This window comes from Danio aesculapii, chromosome 4 (assembly GCF_903798145.1).
Source record: "Danio aesculapii chromosome 4, fDanAes4.1, whole genome shotgun sequence".
NCBI classification, from domain to species: domain Eukaryota; kingdom Metazoa; phylum Chordata; class Actinopteri; order Cypriniformes; family Danionidae; genus Danio; species Danio aesculapii.
The window spans coordinates 6,086,551-6,114,227 of NC_079438.1; the positions used below are offsets into that span (position 1 = coordinate 6,086,551).

General features: G+C 42.6%; 2 protein-coding genes across 2 annotated transcripts in view; both read right to left on the reverse strand.

The window, feature by feature from the left end:
- The window catches only part of LOC130221901 (zinc finger protein 721-like), a 364,016-nt gene that overhangs the window by 223,810 nt on the left and 112,529 nt on the right, over positions 1–27,677 (reverse strand). The gene's annotated exons all lie outside the window — the stretch shown is intronic.
- On the reverse strand, positions 687–27,440 carry LOC130222001 (neoverrucotoxin subunit alpha-like). Its single transcript, XM_056454607.1, has 3 exons — positions 27,255–27,440; positions 1,842–1,888; positions 687–1,758 (listed from the first exon to the last, which is right to left on the reverse strand). Exons 1-3 carry the CDS (start codon positions 27,413–27,415, stop codon positions 1,238–1,240), a joined length of 729 nt encoding a protein of 242 aa, XP_056310582.1. The 5' UTR covers positions 27,416–27,440; the 3' UTR covers positions 687–1,237.

The following is a 27,677-nucleotide window of genomic DNA, read 5'->3' on the forward strand; positions in this document are numbered from 1 at the left end:
TCATTGAAGCATTGCTTTTCAAGAAATACAATCACAAAATATAAATTGGTGTTTTAACAATATGTTGATGCTTGAGAAAGTTACATTTGTGCTTTCTATAACATTTAATTAATGTTTTAGGATGAACATTTGTTCTTGTTCAAATTAAGCATACATGGTCATGGAGGAGTGGAGAACATGAGACTGATTCCTGTGACGCTCCAGGGACAGACGAGTCTTTGCTGAGCCCAGCTTCCAGCATCCGCTGCTGAGACTGCAGCTCTGCACAAGACGTTTGGCCAGCGGAGAAATTAAAATGGTTGTTACCAACTGAGCCTGGTTTCTCTCAAGGTTGTTTTTCTTCACTTTCGCTAATTAGTGAAGTTTTTTTTTCCCTCTCCGCTGTTGCCACTGGCTTGCATAGTTTAGGATCTGTAGTGCTGCGCATCGTTGGATTTGCTCTTCAATATTTGGACTCTCAGTAGTGATTATTAAACCACACTGAACTGAGCTCAACTGAACTGAACTTAAACACTATAAACTGAACTACACTGTTCCTATTTACTGTGACCTTTATGTGAAGCTGCTTTGACACAATCTACATTGTATAAGCGCTATACAAATAAAGGTGAATTGAATTGAAAACAGACGATCAGCAAATGAGTTTATTAAACGCTGAAAAATGCACACACACACACACACACACACACACACACACACACAAATAAAAATATATTTTACATTTAATATATACAATATTTTAATAACTGTTATTATGTAAAATGTAACATGTCATGTTAATTTCAAAAAATGCTTCTAAATCATCACATAGACACACATCTTTTCAGGTTTCATCTCAATTTTGTGTAGTGCATCATTAATTAGTCAACTCTGATTTTGTGTTTCTTTCTGGTCTTTGCCGCTGTCAATAGAGCATTCTGGAGAAATGACAGAGCCAAGCTAGAGTTCAACTTTTTATATAAAACCTTTTTTGTTTTTTAAATAAAAAGTCCTAAAATGTAAACAAGTTATAAAAAAACATCACATAATGTAAATAAGATGTAATTTAATAAGACTATGTGAGTAACTCAATTTTGACAAAAATGTCAGATAGAACCTTATAATTCTAAGGTGACGAAATGCATATGATAATAATTTTCATTCCCACACACACACAAACGAGACTCCAGATCATCTCACTGCTACTGACTGATCCTGCTGAGGATTATGTGTAAATCTCTTCTCAGTCTCTCAGTCTTCAACACAGTTTCACTGATGATCCATAATCAGCCCAAAACCCAGCATAGAGCGGCTCAGTGAATGTGGTCTGGACTGAGTGGATGAGGCTCATTGTGTCTCTATAGATGTTGTAGAAGATCAGAGTTCCTGCACTGTGATCCACAAACACGCCTATTCTATGTCTGATCCACTTTACTGGGAGAACAGTCTTTATGTTATTGTACCAGAACGAGAAACTGGAGGAATCACAGCTCAAACTCCAGGACTGAGCATTGTTTCCAAACTCACACTCCGTCCTGTCTCCCTTCCTCCTGATGCTTTTATATGACACTGATATATCCACATCTCCACTCCAGTCAATCTCCCAGTAACAGCGTCCACACACACTCTCCCTGCACAACACCTGAGGACAATCATCAAATCTGTCTGGATGACGAGGATACGACTGTTTCTCTCTCACACACTTCATATCTCTGTTCTCCCCAGACAGAATGAGTTTGGTGTTTGCTGTGTTTGGATCCAGTGTGAGTAAACAGGCATCTGAACACAAGAAGAGACGCAGACACATTTATAACACAACACTCACTAAAGCTCTCTCTGTACATGTGTGTGCATATATGTACATTTGTGCAGTCCTGCTGTAATCCTCTGCTCTCCTCCATGATCCAGACTGTGAACACACACAGATTCACATTCAGTCAGTAAACACTAAACACAATTTCAGCAGATCTGCAGTTAGAATTATTATCAAACATTACTCATTATGCAGATTCATAAAAATAAAAAAAAATTATACAGTGTGTGCTGAATGCTGGGTTTATATATATTCATTCATTCATTTTCTTTTCAGCTTAGTCCCTTTATTAATCCAGGGTCACCAAAGCGGAATTAACCGCCAATTTATCCAGCACGTGTTTTACGCAGCGGATGCCCTTCCAGCTGCAACCCATCTCTGGGAAACTTCCATGCACACACATACACTACGGACAATTTAACCTACCCAATTCACCTGTACCGCATGTCTTTGGACTGTGGGGGAAACCAGAGCACCTGGAGGAAACCCACGCAAACGCAGGGAGAACATGCAAACTCCACACAGAAACGGCAACTGAACCAGCTGAGGCTCGAATCAGCGACCTTCTCGCTGTGACCTACAGCAGTACCCACTGCACCACTGCATCGCCCTTTATATATATATATATATATATATATATATATATATATATATATATATATATATATATATATATATATATCTTCTTGCTGTTAGGCAACAGTGCTAACCCCTGAGCCACCGTGTCGTCCCGTTGCCTCACAGCAAGAAGGTCACTGGTTCGAGCCTCGGCTAGGTCAGTTGCCATGTGTGGAGCGATGGCAAACGTATAAGGCTACTTGACGACTTTGAAAAGGCTTTTTTCTGATTAGATTATTAATTTATGCAAAAGTGATAATTGTAAATGATTATCATGAATGGTGAAACCCTTTCCTTTCTTTTAAATTCTTTATCTATGATTTTTATCAAACATATGTAAAATGTATTGTATCAACATTATTTCAAGAGTTTACACTAGATAATGCTTGACAATGTTAGCAGGTTTGGCATGCTGTCCTAGGAGAGAACCCTGACATAGGTGAGCCCAAGGTTCCCGCCTGGTCAATGAGCATATAGAGGGATACGATGTCAGGTAGTTCTCGAGAGCTCCTCCCATTAATTTGGCCTTTTCCTTGGTTAATAAAGACAGCTCTATAGACCGCCAACCACACCAGTGCATACTCACTTAGAGGAGCTCAGTATTAAGTGCTTGTGATTGTTACTATTATTTGATTCACTTGTGTTTAGACTGTGGGAGGAGACCTGAGTATCCGGTGAAACCCACGCAAACAAGGGGAGAACATGTAATCTCTGCACAGAAATATAGACAGGCCCAGCTGGGACTTGAACCTGCAACCTTCTTGCTGTGAGGCAAATCCTAGAATTGAGGAGGAGGGAGAAGGGATGGATGGGGGGGGGGTCCTCCAAAACAATTAGTTCCCAATTCCAGTCCTCGGGACCAGACATCTTGCACATTTTGTCTGTTTTCATTAATTAAAACACTTGATTCAGATCATCAGCTTGTTAACAGAGAGATCTATGAACTGATCCTTGTGTGTAATAAAGACTTCCAAAATGTGCAGGGCAGGGGTTCCCAAGGACAAAAATTAGGAACAACTGCTCTGACTATACTATTAAGTGCCAGGTTTCATATGACTGAGAGTCACATGAATTAATGTGATGAGTCACATCTCTATGCTCCAAGGACAATACCTCAAAGACAATACGAAAGACAACAGCTCCACCTCTGATGGACAAATCACCCAGGTGGCCCAGTTATGCATGTTTACTTTCGTTCTAGCTCAGGACAGCTCAAGCACTTCCAAGCACAACTAAGACCAATCTCAAACTATTTATTACGATTTATTTCTTTCCATTTAGAGTCTAAGTTACATGTGCCATGAAATCAGAGACAACATGACTATTCTTTTGCTGCCTCAAACTGACTCCATTCCAGCAAGCCTCATTAGGACTCACTTCAATAATGAACCAAACACCCACATAAGATCAGCTCCACAGAGGAATTTCCATCCAGTGACTGAAGGTAATTTGACACAGCGGAGTGAAAAGTCATCTGGTGCATCTGCGCGTGCCATGCCCAACTGGGGACCCTATTGCGAAGCCAGTGCTGAAGTGGTCTCATATGAACAATCTGAGTGGCGTGATAGCAGGTGCAAATATCACATGCCCCAGGAGCCTCTAAAAAACTTAGGTGAGACCACTGTTATCTTACCAATTTGAATCATACAGAGCAGCACCAGCTGTCCAGAAGTAATGGAGACCAAGTCCCGCTGCATTCCAAGATAAGAGCAGCTCTGCCAGCGGGGATAATACTAAGAATGGCCAAATAGGCCTGCTGGGGATATGGGCAAGCCAAATAAGCAAGCTTTGTCGGTATGGCGCATATCTACCAGGGTAAGCCAAAGGTGGTGTTCCTGGACCACTGTGTGGCCATCGTCTTCACCTGGGCATGGGCGGCCAATTTACCCTCGTGCAGCCCGGCCAGTGCTTGTGGTGGTACCACTGTGCAGGGCAGAAGCAGCAGGCCCGTGGCGGTGTGGGCCATGGCTGTGAGAGACACAGATAACCCACCTGCCTTGGACGTGGGTCTCAGCTTACCCCTAAAGATGGCAGCACCCACCACCTGGGGCATAGCCTTGTACCCGCTGGCCACCCTGCCATAGAGGGAGTTGAGGATAGAAGCGTACAAGGACCAGGCAGAGACAAATGACCTGTATACCTGCATGAGCTCACTGTGTGCCCCCAGGAAAAAGGGGATTGGAGGCTGAGAGGATTTACCACTAATATCAGCCCCCGCATCGCACCCTCGAGTCAGTCCTGCAGCAGGACTTGGGGACAAGCCATCTTCAGTCCTGCCACCGAAGCAGCCCGGGAAAGCACAGCGACTTCAGAACCGTGACCACATATTGCACCCCAGAGGGTGGTAGTGAGTCCGGTTTGTCATCTGAACATGACAGCTCGCTCTCCGATTCTGCAATGGGCATCTAATCTCTGGTGTCATCAAGCAAAAGCACGGGCATCCTAAGGGGATGAACCACCACAAATGCTTGAAGGTTGGATAGGGCGTCCTGTGGAGGAGTGGAGGGTCCGCAGGCCTGGAGGAGATGATAAGCCTCCACTGTAGTCCTCAGATCCGTGAGCGCATGAGCTGTCCATGAGCACAGCAGCAACAACATGCTGGACTCCCAGTCCTGTGATACAGTACCCGTGCCCATCATCTGGAGATAGGAACAACTGCATCCAGAAATGCGCGGTTGGAACAGCGTCTTAAAATGACATATTGACTGACCGTTTTACTCTCTTAGGGGAAATCTGTTTTTTTTATTACAATGCTCTTTTAGAAGAACCCAGCTTAATGCACAGGGATGGGAGAATCACCCAGCTCAACCGCTGCTGTCTGCATCATCACCCAGGCTGGATACATGAAACTTGATCTCTCCAGATTCAGCTCAGCAGATGTTATCTCTTTAGTCGCATGATGCTTCTGAAGCAAAAAGTCTTAAAGGGCCCTCCTGGTTATGTACTCACTAAGTGATTAATTGCCAGCAACTGTCGGAGCTGCTCCCTGCCAACTCATAGGCATTAACTGGCTCGTTTACCTACTCTTCAGAGTGATTGGTTGTCTGGCAATCTTCCATTTATGTCTAAAACTCCTTGAGGTTCCGAACTTAATGGGAACTAATAGACAGTGTCTAAACAAATATTTTAACAAGAGCTTTAATGAAAACTTTCCAAACACAAAAGTGTTCAGGCCTTTTATTTAATGTTGAAAACATCACAGAATGGCAGACATATAAAATGAATGAAGGTCAATATTTGTTCAGTTGTTGAAGTTTATGCAGGATATTTCAGAACAATATGTCAGAACACCTTTATGGGGAAATCGACCATTAACTCGAAGACAAAGAAAAAGGGCCAGGAGACAGTGACAGTGCTGCTTCACAACTCAACATGCTATAAACACACCTACTAATCATTATTATTTTTATATTATTGTATCTCCTTTTTTTGATCATCATTTCTAGTCTTTTACTCTGCTGTTTTTTACCAGTTTCAGTCTGTCTCTCTTTTCTGAAAGATGTAAATCAGATGAAACCCTCTACTTGTCCCACAGATGTAGGTCTTTCTTGCTTTTATTTTTTTATACTATTGGGCCTGTAGTTTAAAAAATAATTAATATTAATAGTAGAGTTCAACCTCTTATAAGAAAAAAAAGCGCTTGGCCACTGTGATACTCTATAATTATATTTTTGGCTCTATGCTGTTTTCCTTGTGTTTGCGATCATTAGAGTCCTTCATCAGGAAATAAAACATTTTGTACCACCAATTTGCAGATGACACACAAATTAATCTAAAATAACCACAAGAACAGCTGCTTGGGAAAAGTGCACCGTATGAAAGAAGATCATCATCAGGAATAAGTTGGATATTTGACTCATATGATCTCAAAAGGCCACTGTGATCAGATACGGTTTCATTCAGAGGATGACAATTGTTACATGCAAGTTATTTAATTTATTCATTTGTATATTTTTACCAGTTAGTTGAACCAGTCATAAGTTTTGAAAAAAAAAGAAGTGATTTTTAATTTTAAAAGAAAGCAGCCTTTTTTGCTCACCAAGGCTGTGCATATTAAAGCAAACATATAAACAAAACTGTTTATGTTGTAATTGTTTGTGAATCTAGTTTAAAATATTAATTCTTCCTGTGATCAAGGCTATCATCATTACTTCAGTCTTCAGTGTTTCAATTATCTTCAGAAATTATTCTAATATGCTGAATTAATGCTCAAGAAACACTTTATTATTACAACAGTGTTGCAAATGTCATATACTACCTACTACTACAAGTAAAAGAATAATATTAAATTAATAATAATATTAAAAATATACATTTTATCTGTGAAAGAATTGTTAAATACATCATATTTTTTTAAAACCCAATTGCTAGGAAAATTGAGGTCCATTATCTGAGAAGAGGATCTCTGGAATTCCATGCAGTGAAAATATGGATTTTAACTATTACATCATCTGATCTTGCAGGTGTTAGTTTAGCAATCTCTACAAATTTGGAAAAAATAGTCCAGTAAATAAGTGCTCCCATGTAATAAAAGCAGGTCAGCACCTAATTTAAGCCATGGTCTGGTTGGAAAATCCAAAGGCACTAAAACATCTGTTTGGATTGACTCGTTTCTTTAGACATGTTATGCAGTTTCAAACAATCTCATTTATCTGTCCACTCAGACCCAGCCACCACACTGAGTCTTAAGCACGTAGCCGACATCTAGCAACTCCCTGATGCCCTTCATGCAGCTTCTCTGACTGCACTACGCATAGCTGACGGTTTAACCAGTTGAAATCCTTTTAACAGAAAACTATCATGAGCTGTGGGAACTGGGCTAAGATCTGGCCATCCTTCTTGGTATCTCCTTATCATCTCATATCATCATTTTTCAGCTGTTCTCTTAATTTAGCCAAATAGTTAGGACAGGAAGGCATGCATCCAATAACAATGTCCACATAGATGTTTGTGTCTTCCATCAAGTCAGCATCAGACTATTTTTTCTCTGGGTGTTTGTTACCAGTGAACAAACACCCAGTGACTCTCACCAGAGCAGACTCTCTGGGGGTTTATGATCCATCTCTAGAACAAAGTGATGTCTTTTAATGAGAAAGTCTTTAAATCTTTCACATCCCCAGGTCAAACCCAAGGCCTCTTTTTCCACCAGGGCATACCGTCATTCAGTGGGGGTAAGTGAACGTGACGCATAAGCCACTGGTTTCCACATCGCCTCATCTTTCTGTTAAAAAACCACACCAAGGCTGAATGATGAAGCATTGGCAAACAGTTTCAGTTCTTTGTTTGGGTTATACAAAGGTAGCACAGGGGTGAATAAGAGCTACTGTTTAAGTTTCATAAACGACTGTTGCAATGCTTTCCCTCAAACTTGCTGATTTTTTTTTTTTTTTTTTTGAACAGAAGGTCCCTCAGTGGTCTGTCCTGGTATGGTATGAATTTGCCTAGTTGGTTTACCATACAAAGGAAGCTGCGCATTTTACTGACATAAAAAACAGGGATCAGATGAATCACTGCACACATCTGTTTCAATAGCATGCATTGTTTTGGCAGTTTTACACATCTTGCTGTAGTGCTCTTTTTTCCAAAAGTGTGACAGGAAGCATCTCTAGCTAGACACCATATTCCCTAGCCATTTTCCATGACCAGGGGCCTCATGTATCAATGCTGCGTACACACAAAAACTTTGCGTACGCTAGGTTTCACACTCACGTTTGGATTTACTAATGTTGAAATGAACTTGAGAATGTGCCTTGGTGCACGCCAACTTCATGTCTGGCGCACGTGCATTTCTTGTGTGTGTTTGTTTTATTTCCATTGGCGACTCCTAGAGGCAATTGTGTTAAATTGCACACTACAACGTAGCTATGAGCTGTGCAATGGCAGCTGTATGGGACGGGATCATGCGCATGTCTAGCAGGTATATAAGGTTTCTATACCATACAGTTGACCAGCCAAACATTAAAGCGCAACTTGCATCGATTGGCGGTTTTCCCAACGTAATCGGAGTGCAATCTACTGCACGCACATTGCTATAAAGGCACCATCTGAAGACGAATTTGCAAACGTGAATCGGAAACATTTCTATTCAATAAGTGAAGTTTAGTTATAAACAAGTTTCGAGAGGATCACGTGCTTATGATTGCTAGCGGCTGGATCCGCATTATCCAATTCTCAATGCACCAATCAGACGACTCCTAAGCTACTACAAATACCCTGGGTTACGTACCACCGCTATCTTCGTTTTGAAGACAGCTCTGCTCCGAATCAACTGCTACTGCTACTGCTACTGGCTACTGGCTACTGCTACTGGCTACTGCTACTGGCTACTGCTACTGGCTACTGCTACTGGCTACAACAACTACTTCAAAACGACTACATCTCCAACTATACTCCAACAACATCAAAACCTTCCACTTCAAGTGCCTCACACAACGCATCCGCTGTGTCTTCAAACCAATTCTCCAGCAAGATCACAGTCAAACTTGATCACCGTCCATGAACTCTGCTCAACTCTCAAGACGCCAGCGATTACGCCATGGCAATAAATAACTCACTGCTCTCCTAGCGGTGCACCTGCAGTAACGTATATCGCATGCTTTAAGGGGAAGCCTCGCAGAAAAATAACTACTTCCCAACAAAGACTAAACATTTATAAAGCTTTTGAAAGACAAGACTCGCATGACTAGAGAAATTTCAACCAATAACTCACCTTTCCAGCCTCCTGCCCGTCCACTGATCCATAACATTCCAAGTAATTCGACTGCAAAGACCCAGACAATCTAGTCCCTAAGCTTTGGTCCGCGGCATGTTCGTGCGTAGAGAAACATGACAGAATGCGCTGTCACCATCCAATCTAGTCACGGAGCGCAGCTGCGTCTCCTACACATTAACTCTAGTATTCTGGTCAACAAAATGGCCGCCGATCTTTTGATTGACACCTCATTGAGCCAATAGCTAAAAGAAGACTTGTCACCATCCAATGAGCTCCCAACTCGAGATGGTCCCGCCCTCTCTGACAATTTATGAATGAACTCGGCTACAACACCTTGTGAATTATAGGCTCGTGATTTAATAGCATTGAGATTCCAAACTTAATGTTAATGGATTAAAGTAAAGCCTATAACAACATTCCATTCACAGTTCTGCTAAGTGGTGACTTTATAGGTCAGAGTCTGATGTTGGCAGTTGATTTAAAAAAAAAAAAAATAAAAAAATAAAAAAATATTTATTAATAAATAAATTTTTACCCAATCATTTAAATTCAACACATCTAGCACAGAAGTTAAATCGTAATGTGATTCATATGTCCATACCAAGCGGCAACCTCCCGCTCTCCCTCGGGAAGCCAATACGGAAGTAACTAAAACTGCAATTCATCAATTCCGCTAGTCCCGGATCCATAATAGAGCAAATTGCAGTTGAGCCCACTGTTAGAATGGCCAACTTTAAAAAAAAAAAAAAATAACATTGTTTACACCCTGGTACAAAGAACGATTTGGCTTTTATTACCCTCCATGACAACTGCGAGGGGGGTGAATCTTTTATAACTCATCCATTTCCTTTATATTAAGTTTGCATAATTAAGGGCATGGCCACTTGAGTGACAGCTAGGTCTCGCTGGTCGCTGTCACTTCACCTCAGCTGAATCCGGCAGATTAGCCACTGATCTCGGCATATTCATCGTATTTTTGTTTTGTTTTATGTGGCTTTACACAGTCAGCTGCCTTTCGGACTTATTCTTACAATTATCAGATATGGGATGCTGTGTGCACTTAATTGTGCTCACAAACCATTAATGTGGCCTCCGTTTCCCATGTGAGTAAAGTTACATACTTATACACCATCTCTATAAATATGTGTGTTTTATTTAAGTTCATTTATCATTTATAATGTTCTTTAGAGCTGTAAAGCACTCCAGAATGTGACCGATGGATTAGCTGTAGGCTCTAGATCAGTCATCTGAAGCGTTATCATACAGTGTTATGCTGGAGTTCATCAATAGTCTGGCATTTACCAACACACACTATATCTGAAGTGTTTGGAAGTAATTCGCGTTTTCCTCCTGTAGAAAACGTCATAAGAACAATGCTTCGTGGCTCAATGTATTACAACAGTGTTTTTAAATGTCTAAACACTACTGATATAGTGTACAGCCAAGCACATGCGGTCAGAACACAACGAGTTGCAGGTAATAAAGTATTAAGTGTTTCTCCCAAAGTAAAGTCTGTCTGCCAGGTCTAAGCAAGTGCCAGCAAGTGTCTGTAGCTCCGCTCACTCTCCGCCTCTCTGCCCTTGTTTGGTATCCCGCCGTGGGTGCGATGACGCACAAACAAATGGCGACGGTTGGCCGCACCCACTTGTAGCTTCTTTTGCGCTCTTCAGAAACCTATAGGTGATGTCACGGATGCTACGTCCATATATTTTACAGTCTATGGTCCATACACAAAGTGACATGCAAGGTCATAATAACAATTCAGTTGAATCTGAAATGGCAAAGGAACAACTCCATGCTTAATAAGTAGGAGGAGGATATTTCTGACAGTAGATCTTCAAGAGGTATCTGTCTTCAAGAAGTACTTCCAGAACCACCAGACAAGCCACACCCCATATCCTCAGCTCTCAATCCATCTGCCATCCCGTGGGGGGACGAATGACCACCCCTACCATCCTTGCACTTCATGTCAACGAGGCTATCATACCATGCATTAACAAAGGCGCTTGAATTCACAGTTACCCATGCCCTTATTAAGATGCCTCGCATGGATATCAGCTAAAACAAATCATTATGTCTGGCGTACATGTATCATGTTGTAAAGATTTCATTTCTGATTGTCTTTGGTTTCTCGTTTCAGAGATCATGACTGCCGGCCCTAGAAGCTGACCCTCATCCAACCTATTACAATCCACATTCATTCCAAATACATTCACATTCCATGCAAAGGATACATTTTCACTAACCCAGCCCACACCACGATGCCATATTCCCACTTGCCCCTTTTAGTTTTAAGATGTTCTGAACTAACATCAAACGTCAATCCCAAAATCCACCTCACCACATCTGATCTAACTTTGCTGGATGAAGAAACTCCATGTTTCTTTATTAAGCAAATAGCTCAATTTCATAAAGGACGTTCTGGATACTTCCTCGATATCCCCTCCCCCACACACCCATTCCAAACCCTCCAAGCATTCTTACACAACAGTAGAGCAATACCCCCTCAGGGAAGCCCAGCTGATCCTCTCCAGCCGAATTCCACCCACACGCATTTCTAGGTATAAGCACGACTATGCCTTTTCCCCCTATTCCCTCCTACTAACATAGGCGCTCCTTCACTGCCCTTCCCACTTTTTACTTCCTTTAACTTTCCCTCCAAACTTGAGCTATTCCATACTCCTATTCACTCCCATTCACCACAGCTCACACCCATTTTGGGAGCACCCAGAGTTTCAATTGCTGCAGCAGAGACGCTCTAAACAAGCTCACATACACCTTAATTTCCAATACCACTATCGTGACACTCCCACGTACTCATACAGCAGCAATGCTTCTACGGTTGCGCACATTACCTGCATATTGACCCACTGCACCTCTTCAGTAGCATAGATGCTCTGCCGAGCTGCACTTACCCATAGCACCACCGCAACTGTAGTGAAGCTCTAGCTAAGCCCTTATTTTCCTTCATCTCTACATATCACTACGGACAGTATTTACATTCCAGTAGGAACACTCATAACTCCAATACTGGCCACCACTGCACCTCGCTGAGCTACACTCACCCATAGCAACCAGCAACTGCGGTAACGCTCTAGCTGAGCCCCATTTACTCTCATCTGTACACATCACTATTGACAGCATTTAACATTCCTGCAGGAGCACTCATAACACTTCAATATTGAATACCACTGCACCCCCGCAACAGAGGAGACGCTCTGCCGAGCCTTATTCTCCCTCTCCACCACTGTTGCAGCAGTGACGCTCCACCTGAGCTCACACACATCTGCATTTAGCCATTCACTACCAATACACTCCCCAGCGCTACAACATCAGTTAAAACGCCTCTGCGGAAGTGCACTTGCCTTCCAATTTTGACTTCCACTACACATTTGCAACAGCAGAGAAGCTCCGCAGAGCTTACTTTCCCCTCCTCACCACTGCCGCAGCAGTGACGCTCTGCCTGAGCTCACATACACCAGCATCTAACGTACCACTACTGACACACTCCCCAGCACTGCCACAGCAGTTAAATTGCCTCCACGGAAGAGTACTTGCCTTCCAATACCGACTTCCACTGCACCTCTGCAACAGCAGAGAAGCTCCGCTGAGCTTCTTTTTCCCTCTGCTCCACTGCCGCAGCAGTGACGCTCTGCCTGAGCTCACACCTCAAGGAAACCCAGCTGGCCCTAACCAGCTAACACAATACTCCAGAACAAGGGCTCGAGCCTGACCCTCTGTATGCGTGCGTATGTGTGTACATGGATCTATGTGTATGTGCGTGTGGGTGTATATGTGTATGTACGCGTGTGTATATATGTATATGCATGCATATATGCGTACATGTATATGTGTACGTGTGTGTGTGTGCTTATGTATACATGTATGGGTTTGCGTATGTGTATGTATGTGTTATGTATGCGTGTATTCATGCGCGTACTTGTGTATGTGCATGTGTGTGTCATGTATGCACGGTATGCACGCATGTGCATTTGTGTGTGTCGTGTGTGCACGCACGCATGCATGTGATGTGCATGTGCATATGTACCTGTCTGTACATACCTACCTTTCTGTTTCCAAGCTTTGCTATGCTTTGCCATCCCACCCAACAGCTCTGACCCCCGCAGGGGTCTAACCCGAGCTTCGACTCCCGCAGGAGTCACTTCAAGCCCATCCCTGGCCACCCCTTCACAGTCACACCTCCAGTAGGAGCATCCCTGCCCCCTCCTTTCTCCCCACTCTTACTGGAACCCCACCCCCCCATGGCTCTAACCCCCGCAGGGGTTGCTCCGAGCTTCGACTCCCGCAGGAGTCATCACCGCCCCCCAGCCTTTAGGAATGGTATGCACACACGTACGAGCAGGTATATGTGTGTGCATTTGCATGTGTGTGCGAATGTGTGTGCGTGCATGTGCACGCATGCAGGTACATCCCTTCTCCTTTGCTTCCTTCCGGCGTCGAGATCCTCCGCCACCCTCTTTTTATCCATCTCTTTTCAGCGAATTACTTCGCTACTCTTTCTCTTCCCTTAGGCCCTCAATCCTCAGCTCTAACTCCCGCAGGAGTCACTAAAACGAGCTTCGACTCCCGCAGGAGTCTCGCCCCGGCCACCTCCTACAGTAGTCTCCACCGCCCCCTCCCTCCCTAGACTACAGCAGGAGAAATGCCCACATCAGCTCTGACCCCCGCAGGGGTCGCCCCGAGCTTCGACTCCCGCAGGAGTCATTCACTGCCCCTCCCTGGCCCTTACTTATCGATTTTTATATATGTATATATATTTTACATTTATACTCTCCTTTTCTTCTTTCCGGCGTCGAGATCCTCCGCCTGGCAATTATTTGCCCTTTCTCTACTTCCTTACAGCGTTGAGTGCTTTTGCTACCTTTCTACCGCTTCTTTTATCTCCTCACTTATCTCCTTATCTGTCAATTCCACCAATAATTTCCTCCTTCCTGCGGCAAATTTTCTCCGCTAACTGTTTTCTTTCAGCATTGATTCCGCTACTTTTTACTTCCGCTTAGGTCCTCAATCCCCAGCTCTAACTCCCGCAGGAGTGACTAAAGCGAGCTTCAACTCCCGCAGGAGTTCATGCCCCCCCTGGCCCACACCACACCATCTCATGCAGGAGTCTTCACCGCCCAATACCTTTCCCCACTCCCGCAGGAGCCTGCCCACCCCAGCTCTCACTCCCGCAGGAGTGTATCCAAGCTTGACTCCCTCAGGAGTCAATCCAGCCCTTCCCACGCCTCCGCTTGGACTCACGCAGGAGTCTACTTTCCTCTGCTCCCGCAGGAGCCTCTCTTCCTAAAATATCAATATATCCAGCAGCCGGATATGGCATTGTTACATCTGCATTTTGGGGGGTTCTTAAATACGCGGCTGCTGTCCCGAGCTATATATGGCATTTTGGGGAGTTCTCGAGATCTACCTGAGCTCAAACTCCCTTCTCGCCTTGCAACGGGAGGGAGCCCCGGGCTCGAGGATCTTATGAGCTCAGGGCTCTCTCCCGGGACAGCATGCCAAACAAGCTAATAATTAATCATCAGCTAAGTGTGAACTCTTGAAGTGAAGTTTAGTTATAAACAAGTTTCGAGAGGATCACGTGCTTATGATTGCTAGCGGCTGGATCCGCATTATCCAATTCTCAATGCACCAATCAGACGACTCCTAAGCTACTACAAATACCCTGGGTTACGTACCACCGCTATCTTCGTTTTGAAGAATCCCCCCATCCACCCCTACTCCTCCTCCTTCCTAGATGGGTGACACGGTGGCCCAGTGCTTAGCACTGTTGCCTCACAGCAAGAATGTCTCTGGTTCTAGGCTTTACCAAACCAGCAGACATTTCTGTGCGGAGTTTGCATTTTCTCCCCGTGCTCACGTGGGTTTCCCCCAGGTTTCCCGGTTTCCTCCCACCGTCCAAAAAACATGCAACATAAGTTAATTGACTAATCCAAACCGGCACTATAGACATGCTCCTAGTAAATGGTTATCTCTCAAGAGCAATCACTGGCTGTTCATTGGTTATTACAGCGGGGGAGTTCTCGAGATCTACCTGAGCTCAAACTCCCTTCTCGCCTTGCAACGGGAGGGAGCCCCGGGCTCGAGGATCTTAGGAGCTCAGGGCTCTCTCCCGGGACAGCATGCCAAACAAGCTAATAATTAATCATCAGCTAAGTGTGAACTCTTGAAATGTGCAAATAATATATCATGCTCAAATGCGCTTAACATAATACAAACACTTATCAATGATTCCTTCTTGTCTGCCTCATGATGAAGAGTAGGCAAAATCTGATATGTAATGAGAAAAAAAGAAGAATGAGTTCATCAGACGCTGAATTTGAACTGTGTTCATAAATGATAGTGTCAAAACATGTTGCCATGCACTTTACGAGCTACGCCGCTCACGCTGCTGATGTCCATTCTCTTTAGTTTTGTTGTCTCTGTCGATCAAACGGGAGGAAATCAATCAACTAGCACATTCCAATGAGGTGTGCTATTTGCACTTAGCCTAAATGCACTACAATTTTTTACACCTTTACATCAAACTATTTCTTTTTTAATTCACTCACATTGCAATGTTCAGATACCACTGCGTTAACCGCGTCAGCTAAACTCACCACAGAAACAAAGTTTCTCTTTTTGCTTGCTTTTGCCATTGCTTTTTCATTTGGTTTAGCCAAAGTAGAGCCATTACCATACTTATTAGGGGGTGAAGGCAGGGAGGGGTTTTGCGCTCGTGCACATGCGCTCAGTTTCACGTTAATTCAGATGTACAAAGAGAATATGCGTGGGATTCCACGTACACAGTGTTTCAAACATCAGATTTTTTTACTGCGTACGCACATTTACAGATTTGTGCGTGCGCAATGTTTTAGTATAAATTCAATGCAAGTCTTCATACATGAGGCCCCAGGTGTTTTCCGCATTCTTGGCAGGGCATTTTGTCATTTTTATTTGAATTTGCATGCTTAGAAAAATTGTGAAAAATGGTTGCATGATCTTTTTGGATTTAGGTGGGCACTGTTTTTTTCTGCTATCTGGTTTGATTTTGCAGCTACATCATCAATTTCAGCTACACTTCTTGAATCTCCTTTTATATCAGTCTGCAGCTTTTTAATAGCTTTCCGATTGTTGTGCCATATTAGCAGCTTTCTTAAGCATGAGCTCTCTGTCAAGTTGCATCCGCTCAGATAATGTACCGTCTCTTTGCTCAACTACTAGTCTATCTCTGAACAGTTCATCCTAAAGAGCACCATAGTTGCAGACTATGCATACAGGGCTGTTATTAAATCTTCTGGCTCATTTGGCTGCTGCACATTTTGGGGACATTCTACTAGAATGGAAAAAGAACAGAAACATTTTCACTTACAAAAAATGTGACAGGGCCTGACTTAAGCTTGTCATTCTCAAAAAAAAACATACGAAACAAGCATAAAATCATACAAGTCAATGATAGAATGCATCCTTGAACACTGTCAGCTTCTCCTTCAAATTATGTCACTTTCCGAGTCATAGCCTTAAATGTGTGCACGCGTTTAATATTAAATTTCATGCTGTTTGAAAAAATAGCTGACAAGCCATTAAATACAGTGCTCAGCATATATAAGTAAACCCCATGCTGGAGCACGACCAACTTGGTTTTGGTGGAGATGGATGAAGAATGTATAATTGTTCATAAAAAGGTAGCAAGAGAGGTATATAAAGTAATTCTTAAATTCAGGAGAGAAGATGAACACATGGGTTTAAGCCCAATAGCGTTATCAAAAGAGCTAAAGAAAAAAGCTAGGAGAAGTGGATACAGCAAAGTTTTGGAAGAGATGGAAGCCTGCTAGTAGTTTGTAAAAAAAAGCAAAGAGTTAAAAATGGAAAATAATTGCAAGAAAAAAGTGAATGAAAGAAAGATAATCCATAGAAACAAGGAGTGATAACTGACATTTCAATTAAAGAAGATATAGAAAAAGTCAAAGTATTTTGGGAGGTGAAGTGATTACACTAAAAAGGTTGCAAAAGACAATCAATGCGGAAAGACTGCTTATTAATTCTTCTGGAGTTTATAGAGTCTGTGATTCCAGAAAGAATCAAAATTGGATATATGAGCTTTGCAGTAAGACCTTATATTCCTCCCCGACTTCACTGCTATAGATGTTAAATATTTGGACATATAGCAGCAGTGTTCAAGGGCAAACAGAGATGTCCCAAGTGTGGAGTTGATTATAAATTTGAAAACTGTGAGAGGAAGGAACACGATAAATGCTGTAATTGTGGGGGCCGACCAACATATGGTAACATACAGTGGATGAGATGTAAGCAAGAAAGCTGTTGAAAATGAACAAATGAAAGTTGTAAACAATCCAAGTTCTTCAGAGGCAGTGAAGAAGTTCCCTGAACAAAGGAAATGTGAAAATTCAGACAAAATTCACATGCTTGGGGGTCCAACATGTTGATGCGGTGCTCGCGGACAGTTCTTGCCCGCATTGTGATGGCTTGACTTTTGCGCAACTGAGGTCGCGGCGAGTTCTTTTATTAGGGCAAGTCACCCCTGCTGCTCCCCGCCAAGTGGTTAGCACTCGGGCAGGCCTGAGGGATACAGTGGGGGCTATTCCGTCGCCTTCGGGCTCGCGGACCCCTCGCTCCTCATCAGTGCGCTCTGTCTCTGCTTCGAGTGCGAGCGCTGGTCCATCCTTCGGGTTGGCCGCGCTTTCATTTGATGACACCAGCTCCACTCAGCTGTTTTATTCCCTGACCAAGGCCCCCCTCGGCACGGATGCACTGGCTCACAGCTGGCCATCGGGCACGCGCAAATATGCGTTTCCCCCAGTGAGCCTAATCGCACAAACTTTGTGCAAAGTCAGGGAGAATGAGGAGCAGGTCTTGGGGACCTCTCAGGGACGGGGCACCATCTGGCACCCACGCCCAGATCTCTGGAACCCCCACGTGTGGTCCATAGACAGAGCGCGGAGGACTTAGGTAACTTACCGCCTGTGGTACTTAACACCATCACTAGAGCTAGAGCACTCTCTACAAGGCATGAAGGGGAGTCTATTCTCTGAGTGGTGCGCTTCTCGCCGAGAAGACCACCGAACTTGCCAGATTAGCATTGTGTTATCCTTCCTTCAGGATAAGCTGGAACGTAGGCTGTCACCCTCCACACTGAAGGTTTACGTGGCTGCGATCTCCGCTCATCATGACGTGGTGGATGGCAACACGCTCGGGAAGCATGATCTAATCATCCAATTCCTCAGAGGCGCGCGGCGATTAAATCCATCCCGCCCCCCTCTCATGCCCTCTTGGGATCTCTCTATAGTCCTGGCGGGGTCTGCAGAGAGATCCGTCGTTTGAGCCACTCGATTCGATATCTCTTAGAATTCTGTCATTAATGACAGCTCTGCTGATCGCATTGGCGTCATTCAAGAGAGTTGGGGATCTGGAGGCATTTTCGGTCAGCGAATCGTGCCTTGAATTCGGGCCGGGTTACTCTCACGTTATCCTGAGACCGCGACCTGGCTATGTGACCAAGGTTCCTACCACCCTATTTAGAGATAAGGTGGTGAACCTGCAAGCGCGGCCTGCGGAGGAGGCAGGCCCAGCCCACTCACTGCTTTGTCCTGTTCGCGCTTTGCGCCTTTACGTGGAACGAACGCAAAATGTAAGATCATGTGAACAGCTCTTTATCTGTTACAGTGGTCGGCAGAAGGGAAGTGCCGTATCAAAACAGAGCTTGGCCCACTGGTTAGTTGATGCCATCGCCCTCGCTTATCAATGCCAGGGTGAGCCGCGCCCCCCCTAACGTAAGAGCGCACTCTACTGAGGTGTCGCTTCCACATGGGCGTTAGCACGCGGCGCCTCTCTCACAGATATCTGCAGAGCTGCGGGTTGGGCGACACCTAACACATTTGCGAGGTTCTATAACCTCCGAGTGGAGCCGTTTTCTCCCGGTTATTGGGTAATCCCAATCAATCGGGGAGGAATTAAGCTCAGTGTCACAAACGCTTGCTGCGCCAGGCTCCCTAACCCGGAGATGCGTGCGCTTGTTCTACTCTATTAGTAAGTTCCCCTTCCCAGGCGAACCCTTGAAAATTCCTCCGAGGCCCCCAGCATCGACTCAGCGGAGGAGTCGAGTGCATGGCTCAGTGTGCGGTTGGTATGCCCATTTGGTCTACACTCATATTGAGGATCTGTGCCAGCTATGTGCATCCCCATTTGGTGATGTCATATGCATTATTACCACGGTGTGTTCCCCCTTATTAGGCGGCCCCGTGTCTTCCCTAAACCGCTAACCAGCTTATCATATGTAGCACTCCCCCTCATTAGGGCTAGTCCATATGTCTCCTTACCATCAGGTCTCCCCTTCTAGGGTAGCAGGTGGTCTCCGCTGCGTCCTCCCCCTTCGGGGACTGGCACGCTTTCCAAACATACTGTCATATTTCCAAAATCCCTAGTCTATATTAGCTAGGTAAAAGCACACTTACGACCCCCGATTTAAAACTTTTATTTCCATTTAATGGTAATATGTTAAGCCTAGGGGACGTTGGAAGGTTGCGCTCTTGGTGATGTTAGTGCGCTCACGCTTTGGCTTGGAAAACTACACATCAGGAGTGCGACAGGCTTAGCTGCTGTGGCGCTTTCCATACAGTCTCCCAAAGTCTGTTTATACAGACACATGTAGAAGTTCCCTTATGAAGGGGAATGTCCTGGTTACGTACGTAACCCACGTTCCCCGAATAGGGAACGGAGACGTGTGTCTCCACTGCCACAGCACCTGAGTCTCCAGCTTAGAGCTGAGCGATCGGCTCTTCAGCAGGCAAATTCTGATGAACTGGCTCCAGCAGCCGACTGATATAGCCCTAATTGGCTCATCAGTTTCAGCTGTGGAGCTAAGCTTCGCCAATTCAATTGGCATTTCATTGGCCCGTTTTCTTATCTTCAGAAGTGATTGGTCGTTTAAAGCACTCCCGAAGTCTGTTTATACAGACACACGACTCCGTTCCCTATTCGGGGAACGTGGGTTACATACGTAACCAGGACGTTTCCTATTTCTGGAGGGACTTCTGCCGGCAGATTGGGTCATCGGCCAGTCTGTCATCATTGCCGGTATCCTCAACTGGTCTTTCCCTGTTCATGTGTTGTCTGGGATATCAACCCCCTTTGTTTCCTTCCCAGTGCTCTGAAGCCGCTGTCTTTTCAGTCCAGGTAGGCAGGCTCTCAGATATGTCTGTGGGCAACGGGAGTGGTTATCCACTACAAATCTGCCTGTTAAGGTTTCAGCAGGAAAATTGGCACGTAAGTTTATTGGGCCTTACTCTATTACTAAGATTATCAGCCTGGTGACTGTCCACTTCGGGTGCCCCTACACCTCTGTCGTGCGCACCCCATCTTTTTTATGTTTCCTAAGTCAAACTTGTTTTATATTTACAACTGATACACATCACTTTGATATTTGTTGTACTGTAACATAGTTATTTACACTGAAATTACACCTAATTTACACTATCTCGACCCACCGATTTTGTACATTGTTCAGTATGCATATTTTTCATATCGCTAATATTAGACACATTTGCAAGTCATACATCAAATTAAAGCTCTCATTCATTCCATTATTAATTTACAATCACATATCCAACAGTCTTCGAATGAAGCATAAGGTTTAAACTATTATGTTGTAAACATACTAGTGAAATTATTGATTATTTGCTCTGTGAGCTACATTATCTTTTACCTTAGATTCTCCACTACAAAATGAGTTCATTTCCAGCGTTTTCTAAGAATGTGTGCATCTGTAAACCCCTGCTGTGTCATGTAAGTGCCAAACGCAACAAATTAGGGTCATGATATTCCAAAAAATGGAAATATGGTAGCTGGTAGGGAATGAAATGGAAGTATGGTAGGGAAAATATGATAGCTTCGACCTATCCAGATGGATTTTATATCAGGTGAGATTCTCAGGTTTACGCTGATGTATCGCGAGCCTTGATCAGTCAATCAGTGACTAAGATATTGCATGACGAACGGGAAGAGATGTGTCCAAAACAGAGTGCGTAAAAGTCACAGGTCAGACGAACACAATACCTCAGCGCGAGCAGACTCGTTCCAAATCCCGCAATGGCTTCTAAAAAAGGAAAGGAACCTCAAAAAAATGTTTTTGTTGGGGCAGAGGAAGTTTTGGAGGAATTAGATCTATATATATATATTTTGTATCATAATATATTGTTCATGATCGCGCATGCTAGATGCCTTTTTTCTCTATCGCACACTGCGCCTCGTGCGCCGACTATTGTTGTTTGTGTTCGTCACAACTGAAATAGCAAGAAACTAGTATCCAGATGTTTACTAGCTTATAACATATAAATTAAAACATTCATATAAACTATGTTTATTTGTGTTACAGTCGTAGTTCATCAAATGAAGATGATAATGATGAATGGATTCCTCCAACGAGGGACAGGCAGACAAGTCTCTCAACTATTTGTATCATAATGTATTGTTCATGATCGCACTTGCTAGATGCCTTTTTTCTCTATCGCGTACTGCGCCTCGTGCTGGCTATTGTTGTTTGTGTTTGTCCCCATTGAACTAGCGAGGAACGAGTATCCAGATGTTTACTAGCTTATAATATATAAGTTAAAACATCCATATAAACTATGTTTATTTGTGTTGCAGTCATAGTTCATCAAATGAAGATGATGATGATGAATGGATTCCTCCAACGAGGGATAGGCAGACAAGCTCCTCAACTTCCGCAAGCACACCTTGGCCCAGCACAACCCTTACCACTTCCCCCACTGCAACCCCCACTACTTCTGGGCAGAGAAGGAGCAGGGGCAGAGGCAGAGCTAGAGGCAGAGCTGGATCATCAGCACGAGGGAGGGGTGCTCAGCAGGCTGCTTCTGGTGAGGAAAGTTGGCATAATATATCAGAAGCAGATGAAGAACCAGCAGCATTACCCTTTGCCCCAAAATGTACACCAGGGCCTCAGCTGGTCTCTACGTCAAGCTACCACTTGAGCTTTTTCAGTTTTTTTTCTCCACATCTGTCATGTGTAATACATCGACAATAATAAGAAACACAAATGAACATGCTGCACAAAGGGCTGAGGCTGGCAAAAAATTCTTGTGGATACCGCTGTAACGAATGTGGCAGATTACCATTCATCCGTCCACCAGAGGGAGCTCTCTCCCGAATATTGACTGGGTACTTCCTCGGTGGTACTTCCTGGTAGCCACCATATATAAGCACACTGTTTATGTCTGTTCTTTGCGAAGTATTGCCAGTTCCACTGCCTTACCAAGTGTTTTCCTACTGTTGTGTTTGCTATAGTGTTATGACCTTTTTGCCTGCTTTTTGACTACTGCTTTTTGGATTTTGGACTCTGCCTTGTTTGCTATTTTCGGACTGCCTCTTTGTTTGCTTGACTCAGCCTGGTTAGGATTACGATTCTGCCTTTGTTTGATGTTTGCTGTTTACTTAATAAACCTCCAGCGTTTGGATTCAATCAGCCTCCATGTCTTCACCTACGGCTCCCTCACAACCGCTCACCGTCAAAGACTTCTTTATTTATCTTGGAATTCTAATATACATGGGACTGATAAAGTCAAGGACAGTAGTAGACTACTGGGTAAGGATGGACATTTACAGTTTTCCCTTCCCACAATTTGCTATGTTAGGGGCATGTTTTCAGTCCATATCTTGGAACCTTCATCTGTCTAACCTAAAAGACGATGAAGCGAATCAACAAAAAAAGGGAACCCCCGACTACGACAGACTGCTGTAAAACTGCTGTATACGGACATTGTTTCAGCATGCCAAACCTACTTTCATCCCCACAAGCAAATGGCTGTTGATGAACGTATGGTTGCCTCTAAGGCCAGGAATAATTTGAAGCAATATATGAAGGACAAGATTCAATTTGTGGATATACCTGGAACTTTTTTTGTATATAAAGGAAAATCCTCCTCTGTATCTGGAAAAGCCTTGAGCTATGAGTCGGTAATACAACTTTTAGATTTTTCAATTCTAGGACAAGGATATCAGGTATTTATGGACAATTTTTATACCAGCTCAGCCCTCTTCAGTGATTTACTTTTGAAAAACACCCAGGCATGTGGAACCATACGCAAAAACAGGCAAGGCTTTCCAAAAACTAAATTCAATGACCTAAGCAAAAAGGCTAAAAGAGGGAACATTCGTTGGATTAAGGATAGAAAGGTCCTGTTTGTGAAATGGAGGGAAACCAGGAAGGTCACCATATGTTCAACAATTCACAAATCGTACAATGCTAACACTGTCAACCGTTGGGTGAAGAATGATGAAGGGAACTGGAGAAGGGAACAGATTCCTGTTCCTACAGCGGTGTTGGAGTACAACAAATACATGGGTGGTGTTGACTACTCTGATGCAATGATCGGTTTTTACAATATTCTCCATAAAAAACAGAAAATAGTCCAAGACCTTCTTCTTACATTTTATTGACATTGCTGTTGTAAACAGTTTCATTATTTACAGGGAGCTTTCAAAACTCCAAAACAAAACCCCCCTGACACAAAAAAAAGTTCAGAGAACATCTAATCATGGAAATGATCAAAGAAACCATAGAGCCATCCTCAGCAGCTGCATCACCCCAAATGTGCCTGCCTGATTACCTTGGAACAGAAAACTCCAGTCTACTGTAAAAAGTGCAATGTTGCACTTTGTTTTGTGTCGACCAGGAACTGCTTCGAGCACTGGGACATAAAGGGACACTCCAGCTAATTTGTTGTCCTGTAAACAAGTATTTTTTTTTTAAATTGAGGAGATTTTCCCCCTCTAAACAAGGTTTTTTTTTTGCCACTAAGGTGTTTTTTTATATGTTTGCACAGTTTATTTATTATTATTATTATTATTATTATTATTATTATTATTCAAGCGCTGGCACACAGAGGGAGACTCCAGCTAATTTTATTTATTGAAGGAATATGTTTGCACAGTTTATTTACTATTATTATTTACAAATTGACATTTTATTTTTACAAGTAATTTTTTGTTTTTTTGTTAGAATTTTAGGTAAATGTTTGCACATTGTATTACTTTCTAAAACTTTTTTTAAATAAATATTGCACTTTATATACGTTTGCACAATATTTATAGTACATTTATAGTGTAAAGGTTGTTTGATAATTGAAAAATTTCAATTCAGTAAAAGATTCAAAAAGATTTTGATGTGGTTATCAAGAAGTAAAATTATGATTTTTGTGATAAGCCTTGTAATATCTTGTTTTTCACTTTTGGGGGGTAAGAAACTTGGTGATTCGAATTACAGAAAAGTTGTGATTTCCCACCCTTTGGTTGAACTAAAATAATTATTGCATACTACATGATAAAGACAAAATTATTTTTTTACTGCAGTTTGATAGAGCATACAGGGCCTGAGTTATACACTTCCTAATCAGGCTTTAGAATAAAAAAAACTAAAAGCGGTTTGTGTTAAGGTGGTTCATCATAGGACAGACAACATATATAATAATAATATTTATCACTTACAGCAGTTCTTTTTGTAATTTCAAAAGGTTTTCTGTAAAATGACATTGAGATATTGCTTTTATTGTACTGTATGAGGGTATGGGGAGACTTCAAAATTAGGTAGGCGGAAATAAAATAAAAGACATTTTTCATCCTTGCAGTTGAAATAGAATAACTCTTACATACATTATTATAAAGAAAAAATCTTTTTTCCTGTTTGCTGACACCTACTGGAAAGAAATAAAATTGTTTCCAGGGTGCTGGAGCACTCAAGGCCTGAGTTACACATTTTCAAACTTGAGGTTATACAAAAAAAAAAAAGGCGCCTTTTTTGTTTGTTTATTATAACACAGACAATTTATAAAACAATTGTTTTCAATTTCAACAGTATTTTATGAAATTTCAAAGGGTTTCCTTTCAAATGATACCAAACTTTTGTAGTTACACCTCTATATGTGGGTATGGGAAGCTTTTTAAATTGGAAGACCAAATTCAGCCGGAATTACCCCAAATAGCCCAAAGGCTTAACTGGTTAAGCTCTCCTTTTTCCACTTTCTAGTTGCTAGTGTGTCCTGTTGTTATTCAGGCTCTCTTGCTATTCGCTATGTTATCTTGTCTAGTTTGTTCCTGTCAGCAGACAGAGACATGTCCTAGAAAATTAGACAAAATTTTCTAAAAACACAAAAGCCATGTTAGGAAAAAGAGAAGAGGGAAAATAAAAGTTTGGATGTACAGTGTTAAAAAAAGCAACTGAACTGAAAGTAAGTCAATTAAATATGACACCTACTGTACCTCTAGCAGTTATAAAACCATGGTTACAACCAAATGTAACAGTAGATTTTACACCATTAGAAAAGAGAAACAAGGAAAAAGAATGTAATTTATTTTATGTACAGACATATATTAATGAATATTACAATTACGTTAAAACTGGCGTCTCAAACTCGCAGCTAATAGTTTGTGGCCCCCACCTTAATTTGAAAGTTTAATGTCAATGCAGCCAGCGAGTTTAATATGGCACTTTACAGTGCTTTGTGCGGAGCTGAACGAACCCACCAATCACAGTGGGGTATATGGCTCTCGGTGGCGGGACATCCGCTGGTCTTGGCAGAGAAACACTACTCAGTTCTCAGTCAAAGTCAAAGCAGCATCACCATAGAGTGTTTTCTCCCATGCTTCTCCCATGAGTGTTTTCTGCTGGCTGCCTCGCTTCTATTGGGCACATGCGGACATTCGTCCCAGTGCGCTTCATTCACAACACTTCATTCACAACAAGTTTCTGCCCAGCAGGACATTATACGTAGATAAATGTATAAATGAGTGCTTAATTTATGCTGGGTCTTGTTCCGGAAAATGTCAGATATTCGTGTTTTGCTTTCCAGAATTTGTTTTAATTTATACGGTAATAACTTGTGCACGGTGAATACCTGGATGTGCGTGCGTGTGTGTGTGCATGTGTGAGTGAGAGAGAGAGAGAGAGAGAGAGAGAGAGAGAGAGAGAGCATGTGCATGTGAAGGCTGATTGTGAGCAATGCACACTCATTACGGTAGTCACCATATGCAAGTTAAAGCAAAAGGCACGTTTAACAATTGGTCCTGAACAATCTTTTCAACCAATCATCTTTCTTACGTTTACAATCACCCTCATTGGTTGGTAGTTATTGTTTTGCACGCAGTGAGCAGTGAAGATAAATAATGACATAGTGGCCTCCCTAAATAATATTTGTATTTCCAAAATAGCAAAGAGGCAATCAAGCTTATTTTCATTTCTTTAAAACCCAGGTAAATCTGATAAGGAGCCTGATCAAAAGAGATCTCGAAAAGCTGGAACTGCCTCCCTGAATCTGGATTGCATGACACAGAAGGGTCCACAGAACATGACAGAAGAGGTAACAGTGGGCTCTTCTTAAAGATTAGACAAAGTGAGTCATTAATTACTATTTTTCATTTGGAAGTGAACTGATGTGCCTAAAACCAGATGTTTTAATTAATTATTAATTGTTTATTATCTGAGTCTAATCAATCTTTTATTTTGAAAAATCTTTCATTTTGAAAGATGACTATTCTCTCACTTGAGTGAGAAAAAGTAAGAATCAGACGTCATTGTAAAGTTTATTTTGAATCCACCATGTCTGTGCAAGATCAACTGCTGGAGAACACAAATTACATCAGTCTTTTAGGGGCCGTTTAAATAGCACGTCTTTTCTAGACTTTGCGCAAGTTTGTTATTTTCCAATGGAGCTGTGCGGGGTGATGCGCTCGCACCTTCCAGATGCACACAGTTGAATGAATGCCGGGAGTTCACCGCGAGCCATCTGACAAGAACTGACCATTCAGCTTATATGTAATATACACATTTCGGTAAACTAATTATCTTAAACAAACACAGTATACCCAAACACAGCAGTGCTTCGTAATTTTCTCCATAAATAAAACTTGTATCAGAATGACAGCAATGTTTTGTCAGTTTGTCAAATCTTCTGAGAAAATGGTTGATGGTTGTCTAGTAACCTACGAACCACCACCCCCATGTCATAACCCACAGAGAAAACTCAATTTCAGGATAAAAACACCTTTTGGATGTTATTAAAGCCATTAAGTGTAAAAGGACAAGCTCAGTGATGCTCCACATACTTGAGTTTGTCCAGTGTGTAGTTTGGATCCTCCAGTTGTTCAGAGAGCAGCTTGACTCCTGAATCTCCTGGATGATTGTAGCTCAGATCCAGCTCTCTCAGGTGTGAGGGGTTTGAAGTCAGAGCTGAAGACAGAAAACCACAGCCTTCCTCTGTCACCATACAGCCAGACAATCTACAAACACAGCAATAGTTCACATCACACAGTTAGACAATCACACAAACAAACTGGTGTTTCTGCTTTTGTTTAGCCAATCTCAAAACTAATTTAATGATAATTTACATAGTTGTGCTCTTTGCCATCTCATACTCTGTGAACAACTTCTGTAAAACATTAAAAAAGGAAGCGTGAAAGCATTTTAAGAGAATTTCTGATGCATATAGTTTGATTTTTATTATGCACTCACTAGACAATCATGAGGCT